We start from the raw sequence: 7,789 nt of genomic DNA on the forward strand, positions 1-7,789 counted from the left end.
CAATGCATTGATAAAATCTAAGTTTGAATTACTAATAATAACTCTGCGTAGAGTAGGAGGAGCCCTGTATATCATCTCCAACAGAGACAGATTCCTCCGCATGCGTGATGACATCCTCTCACCTCTTTGCTGATTTTTGTTTTGGAATGTAAACAACCGGACGGTCTGACAGTAAATTTGTTCTGAGTCTTAAATAGTCCGGGGTCTTAGCTTTATAGTCTATTAAAAGATACCCGTATGTTGTCGATGTGGCATCATTAAACGCTTCTATAAAATATTTAGTATTACCCGGAAACATTTGCCTGGCTAAAAGCATAACCTGATATTTATCTCTCGGATTTTTAAACAATATTAGGTAATTAGTGTTCAAGGAAATGGTTCTACTGGATTTTCCCTGAATAAACAAATTCTGAACTAGATATATACAACTCAAATTCCTATGATGCACATACTTTGTGAACACATTTTGTACTTCTAAATTGTTAGCTGCATCGTTCATCACATCGTCTATAATTAACAAATTGTTCTTTTCTGCAGGCAGAAGGGTGTCATCAGCAAGAGATTCGGGTATACCGTTAACAAAGTTTATGTTTCTTATCTTAAGAAGCTGGTCATATAGTGTCTGCCAGCATGAGTATATATACACAATGTTATCAATGCTGCATGATATAATCCTGGAAGAGTTTTCAATTATGTTTTTAACAAAAAAAGTCTTGCCACAGTTACTGGGACCGCTGACCACCATGCTGAACGGATGCTGCAACCGGGCGTCAAACCCCTGTTCTAATTTAAAATCCATAAGGAAGGGTTGTGAAGTCTGGGAGCACACGGCGCTTATTGTAAACAACTTTAACTTTTTTCACAATGGTTTCATTCTTCAAATGAAGCTTCTTTTTATCGCGTCTGATGCTATCAGACACGGCAACTAGGTGTGCGTCTGATGTCTGATTGGCTACAAACTTGCGGACTAAACCTTTCAAGGAGTCGTGGGTGACAACTTTCGAGTTTAATGCATTCAGTGTGACGCCTTTACATTTGACCTGGGTCTTGCCCAGCGATGTGTGATACGCATAACATTTTGGCCCACCGGAAACAAATTCCGCTATGTAATCCTCCACACCATCCTCTCCACAATCTAATTCACTTGTGAGATCCCCCAGAAACGGACCTAGAGGAGGCATCCACTCGCCAGGGCGTGCCGTGAAAATGACACTGTCCGTGTCACAATACAGCACGCGCTGCTGCAAGTTGTCTAGCAAATCATACAGCATGAGTCTGGCGTGTGCAGTGGTCATGGCCCCGACAAAGACATTAACGTCCTTCACACGGGAAGCTCTACCATCAGCGTGGCGCCACTGCACCATTGCGACGTCGTCAGAGATGAAACAAAACTGACGCACGTCGTACTGGTCGCTAAACATTAGCTGGCTAAATCTGGAAGGGTCTGTAATGAGCTCAGATGATGCCATGTTTGACCTCATGCTGAAACGACCCCATAACGAGTTTAACAACAGCTTGTTACAGTTACGAACAGCTTTATTTACACAAATCTTGGATGGGTCTAGCATTATTCCCTCCTTCTCATAATACTCGTCTATGTACTTCTGCTGTTCGTCAGGTGTGTTCACATGTTCAGGATACCCCGAGGCCTCCTGTTTGAGTTTTAGGAAGGCTTTCACATAGTCTTTAAACAATGTGTCGGTCTTATTGGGGAAATGCCACACCTCATCAACAGCAAGAACCCTGTATCCCTTCTCAACAGCTTTTTCAAGCTCAAATGAGACCCATGTGCCTTTCAACACCCGCTCACTGTCACTGTGCCCGCATGCAGTATGCTGGTTCTGGTCTTCAGCACACATGCTGCAGAGTGGAAACATCAGTTTTCCATGGCATCTGTAGGGTAGGACGGGGTGAAAAAGACCCTTAGGTGGGAGCACTGTGCATTTAACAAAGCCGAAATAATTTTCTAGCTTGTCAAAGTTGGTGTAAATGACTTGAGGGTGTCCTACAGGATAGTCTTTTTTAGACTGCACTGTGGGATAGAGACTGGTGAAGTCGTAGTAAAATATTTTTTCATCACAAGCAGTCTTGTGGTACAGCTTTAGAGCATTTGTGCGACCGCCAAAAAGGGCGTCTCGGGGATTCAGGCGTTCTGGCTTTCTGTACGTATGCATGAAAGCCACAACTGCAGGGTCTGTCTGCTTCAAGGCAGCCCATTCACACTCCCACATCACTATTACGCTCACACTGTGTTGTGATCTCAGTGCATCAACTTTGTCACAAAACATGCGATGCAGCAGTCCATAGGATGCTTTGCTGACAGGATTAACTTCACTCTCGGGGTAGCATTTAACACAACCGTGGTGAAAACATCCTGCAAATTCATAAGCTGTATTACTTGTGGGGTCAAAACCGTCCACAAAATACGGTCCAACCCTCTGTTCGCCTCCTCTGAGAGCATGTTTTACCACTTTGTTGGTGGTGTGGGACACATATTGAAGCCATTCAATAGAGACGTTAGAAAACGTCTTGTTCTGCTCAACGTATGCCCCTTCATACGTGAGAGCGAGCGCGTCTCTAGGCAGAAACAGCGTTTTATACACACCCATACTAAATGCAGCCAGGGTGGTATACATGAATGGATCAACTTGAGTACAACCCAGTAGCGTGTCACGATAAATGATGCATGCTTTACGCAGGACATCAACATCGTTAACACAGTAACGCCTGAGTTCAGCCTGAAAATCAAAGGGATTCTGTGAGGCAACCTGGTACCATTCCATGAATCGCACCTTATCGCTTTCAGACATGTGCTCATAGCCGTAGAAGGAGGGGTCTGGGTACGGGCCCACATAACGCTCATTATCCCTCGTATTAAACCTGTGTGGGAAATGGCCCTTCTGCAGGTCTTGAAAACCTAAAGCAGAGGGTATTTTGGCAAGGCCCATGGGCAAAAAGCTGAACGAATCAATCCACCGCTGGTCATAGTCCCTGTCATGCATTAAAATCACACGGCTGCCGCTCATTATGACACTAGGTGTTATGCTCTGTCTGACAAAGTACTCGAGGAGTATGTAGTTATCAAAGCCAGATGCATTATGTGCTATGAAAGTGTACCCACGAAACCTTGGGCGTCTGTAATGCTGCACAAACGCCTCCACACACTTTAATGTATTAAATGTGAACTTATTGCCCTTCAGATCAGACGCACACACAAAGTTAGCCTCGTGTTTACCGTTGTGGTACCGCGTCTCAAAATCATATAAAATGTATTTATCGTTAGGCTTCTGTTTTTCAACAGGCTGTATGAAACACTGATGGTCGGAGTCTCCTGCTAATTTAGGTTCGCGGCAGTGCTCGCATCTAGGCTGCGCACATTTGTGTGGCAATTTCTTGGATTCTCTATATGTGGTGCCACAGTGCATGCAATGTTTCATATTATCACAGGGGATCATGTTGTGTTTTAATTCAGGTAATTTGTGTTGTTGGTAACAGTGTTGTGATTTGCAGATGCGGTTACAGTCGCTGCATTTCACTGTGGGTCCCCTGTGATGTTGACAGAGTGTGTAACATGTGTTACATCTATGTTTACAGCTGTGCTGTAATGGTGTATTATATATACTGTAACAGAAATTACACACATAGGATCCCCCCAAAAAAGCGGTCGGGTTTAAAATCAGGTGGTAATGTTGATTATGGAGATACATCATCAACGTGTTAGGGTTTGGCTCTTCATGTGTGTAAAAACATTCCAGGCGTTTACGCCCTTCTGTGTGGTAATAGATTACAATCTTAATGTTGAAGTGCTTCTCAAATTTACCGACATCAGAGAATGATACTTGCTGTGTGTCGCATAGACCTACTTCAGCATGCATCTGTTTAGCTGTAGCAAGTTTTTCATGCTCAGAGGATGATGAGTTTAATGAATGTGCTATGCATAGGGAGAAGCACAAATTGTTGTTTGTGTTGTTTGGTGTGTATAAATGTCTGCCTTTCTTTGAGAGAATCTCATCATAAGGTATGTGCGCCAGTCTTAAGCGAGACCCGCCACTACTGTTCTGAGCTACCGTGACAATAAACTCTAATTCATCATCACCGATAGATTCATCATTACTCTGCATAACTTGTGCAATTTGATCGAGAAACAGCTCCGGATCATACCGATCATCAGCGTTTAAAACAGCCTGAACATCTGAAGCCAGCGAGGGGCCACGCAGGACCACGTTTAGAACACTGCCCTGTTGGGACCCCGCCACAGCTCTGTCTATCACATTGGCTAAGCACTCGCGCACTCGCGCCGGCACTTGTTCTGGATGATCGAGACTTATACCCCTAAAATCAAGGCGTTCACGCAATTCGCGAGCATTAAAATTAGGTATCTCTCTAATGTGTGACTGAGAGCGGCTGCCGGACCCAGACTGCACAACGGGCTCAATAACAACTGCAGTAGCTGCAGCAGAGGTGACCCGGCTAGATTGTGCATCAGACGCAAAATCACCAGCAGCACAAGCTATATGGTTAGCATCAGTAACAGCAACGGCCCGAGCAACACCAGCTGTACTATCACTATTATTAGCAACAATAGCCCCATCAGCAATAGCAGACGTAGGAACAGTCTGACAAGGATGTGTATCGGATGAGGCTGATGCAGGCACCCTATTAAGTCTAGCTATAATATCGTCTAATTTTTTATCTGTTTCTTCAGCCCACTGCATAAAAGTCTCTAAGTCAAAACATCTAACAGGAGTGGAGGTTCCGTTATTATGTTTAAATAATTTATTTGGAGGGTCCATGGTCTGGATTTTAAAAGTCAGGGACTTGAAATTTTGCTGCAGATGTTGTCTAATGTACTACACACTTTGTTTATGAGTTTGGTAAACTGTTGCCTTTGTACCTGTGCTTCTTGGTGGTATTGATTGAGTCTAGCTTCAATCAAACATAATTTATCAGCTATTGAAGCTATATGACTTTGTTCAGCAGGCTGAGCGTCTGGAAGCTTTATGTAAGCATCATACGCCGCTGATATTTGAGAGTCTGTTATGCCGTCTTCTTCGAAATCTATGTGTGAATCAACGCTATTTCTGACACATTCTGGGGTGGTGGGTATATGAACTAGATCAAAATCTGACATGCTGTACTCAAAAACATCAGAGAAATCGCGAGGTAGCCACTCACTCGGGGGTGTTGCAGGTTCGCTGATGAAGATCGGTTCTGACTCTCCACTGTTGCACAAAGCTCCAGGTTTTTGTTGTTCTGGGAGGTCGATACTGCTTAAACATTCCAAAAACGTCTGGAATCGTATGGTGTCCTGATCATTATGAGGAGGGGTGCTGTTCTGCAGTCTGTGAAGATAGATAGACATGTGTTAAAACATATTATACATGTACCCATTTCAAACTGAATAAGCGTGTCTCCCTCTCTATCTCTTTTTATCTAATTTATATATGCCTATGCTTACCTTGTAGTGTGCGTTATTCGGGATGGTCCTGCTTCTCCACACACCCGGTTCTCTGGCGTGGCTCTGTAGGTGTAAAACGGTCAGTTTAGAACATTTGTAATTGTTTAAACCCCTTTAAAAAAAAATACACAACTATACATCCCGTTGTATACACACCTGATGTAAGGTAGGGCTCTGTGGTAGCGGTGTCTGAATGTTTTCCTGCTCAGTTTGTTAACCCTGGAACAAACAAAAACGTTATTACATAATTTAAAACAATCGGTAGTTTAAAACATACATACGTTTAAAAATCCAGTAATGCTGTACACACCTTGTGCCTGTTAGAGAACTAGTTCCAGCTGTAAAAGCGCCCGTTTCTAAAGAAAAGGGTCCTGGGCCGTTCTCCCGAACTCCTAAAAATTAAGCTTTTGTTTTAGGAAAAAAAGATAGTTTGAATATCCTATAATATGTTAACATAACACTTTTTAAAAATCCAATAATAGGTTTTGTTTTACTTACCGTTTACGATGTCCATGTTATAAAGAACGATGTTAGTGTTGATGATCGCAAAGAAAATGGTGTGCTCTGCAGCGAATCTTGAGGCGTAAATGGCTCAGGGTATCGGGCTCTGAGCGTGTTTTTTATATAGGGTGGGTGTTTCCAAAAAGAAAGGTATGTCTCCAATCAATTTAAATGAGGCCCTACAGGGCTTTTGTCTTCTCAAGGAATTACAAAGGAGCCGATACTTCAGACAATAGGCGGGGTCGCCACCCGACTGGTACCACCTGCCCCCATTTACCTTGTCGAGGAATTACAAAAAGAGCCAATACTGGCCACTTTAAACAATAGGCTGGACCCTTGTTCGCATGGTACTCTCAACAACTAAGTGATACCCAGCGGTGGGCTTTTACAATCCTGAACAAATTCAAACAATTAGCCAGCTGTTGAAAAGTTGGAGCGGGTCTGGGCGACTGGTTTTAGAAGTATCACTGTAGCGTTTATTTTCTAAAGGGCTGAATGTTATTTGCGACTATCTGTTGTGTTAAAAACTACTCTGAAACCATGAAACCACTTACAGAAGAAATGGCCCGTTTGATCCGTTTTTAAATAAATAAAATGCTTGCATCGGTGCATGGTGTGACACCAGAATCACAAAATGAGTGTATTTAAAAGACGATTAGTTTGAAAAGAGCGATACTGGCTGCTTTGGGGGAAAAGGTGACATTGTGTGCAGCGTGTTTTAGAAGTATCACTGTAGCGTTTATTTTCTAAAGGGCTGAATGTTATTTGCGACTATCTGTTGTGTTAAAAACTACTCTGAAACCATGAAACCCCTTACAGAAGAAATGGCCCGTTTGATCCGTTTTTAAATAAAATAATCGCATCAACCCTGGAAAGAAACCCCAGTAGATGTGTAAAAACTAGTTAAATTAAAACTAGGGGTTTGATTAAATGAAACGCTTGTGAACATGCTGACATCACCCATTCAGAAGAAATTCCCATTTGTGCCGTTTATAAAATAAAATGCATGCCTCACCGCAAGCTGAGACATTGTCAGATTTAGAAAATTAGTGTGATTAAAACACTATTACCAACACTTTTGACTAGAGCACACCCTCTTTGTTAAGGCGCACTGTGAACCAAAACAGCTTCCACTCCGCCAAGAATGAAACAAGATGTCTCCAATCAATTTAAATGAGACCCTACAGGGCTTTTGTCTTCTCAAGGAATTACAAAGGAGCCGATACTTCAGACAATAGGCGGGGTCCCCACCCGACTGGTATCACCTGCCCCATTTACCTTGTCGAGGAATTACAAAAAGAGCCAATACTGGCCACTTTAAACAATAGGTTGGGCCCTTGTTCGCATGGTACTCTCAACAACTAAGTGATACCCGCGGTGGGCTTTTACAATCCTGAACAAATTCAAACAATTAGCCAGCTGTTGAAAAGTTGGAGCGGGTCTGGGCGACTGGTTTTAGAAGTATCACTGTAGCGTTTATTTTCTAAAGGGCTGAATGTTATTTGCGACTATCTGTTGTGTTAAAAACTACTCTGAAACCATGAAACCCCTTACAGAAGAAATGGCCCGTTTGATCCGTTTTTAAATAAATAAAATGCTTGCATCGGTGCAAGGTGTGACACCAGAATCACAAAATGAGTGTATTTAAAAGACGATTAGTTTGAAAAGAGCGATACTGGCTGCTTATAGCATTTATTTTCTAAAGGACTGAATGCTATTTGTAACATTTACTGTGTTAAAAACTAGCTGGCTGGCTTTGTCTCACTCTTAGTTCAACATTCCGAAATCCCGATTTTTAAATAAAATGATCGCATCAACCCTGGAAAGAAA

General features: G+C 42.5%; 1 protein-coding gene across 1 annotated transcript; it reads right to left on the minus strand.

Annotated features, from left to right (window-relative positions):
- Positions 1 to 4,544: 4,544 nt before the first annotated feature.
- On the minus strand, positions 4,545 to 5,972 carry LOC146716942 (uncharacterized). The gene is made up of 5 exons (XM_085434947.1): positions 5,957 to 5,972; positions 5,769 to 5,850; positions 5,615 to 5,677; positions 5,459 to 5,521; positions 4,545 to 5,342 (listed from the first exon to the last, which is right to left on the minus strand). The coding sequence occupies exons 1-5, from the start codon at positions 5,970 to 5,972 to the stop codon at positions 4,811 to 4,813; spliced, it is 756 nt and encodes a 251-aa protein (XP_085291073.1). The 3' UTR covers positions 4,545 to 4,810.
- Between the last annotated feature and the right edge of the window lie 1,817 nt (positions 5,973 to 7,789).

The sequence above is a fragment of the Copadichromis virginalis genome, linkage group LG2 (genome assembly GCF_057382275.1).
Source record: "Copadichromis virginalis isolate Kocher_CV1m ecotype Utaka linkage group LG2, C_Virginalis_male_GT1.1, whole genome shotgun sequence".
NCBI classification, from domain to species: Eukaryota; Metazoa; Chordata; class Actinopteri; order Cichliformes; family Cichlidae; genus Copadichromis; species Copadichromis virginalis.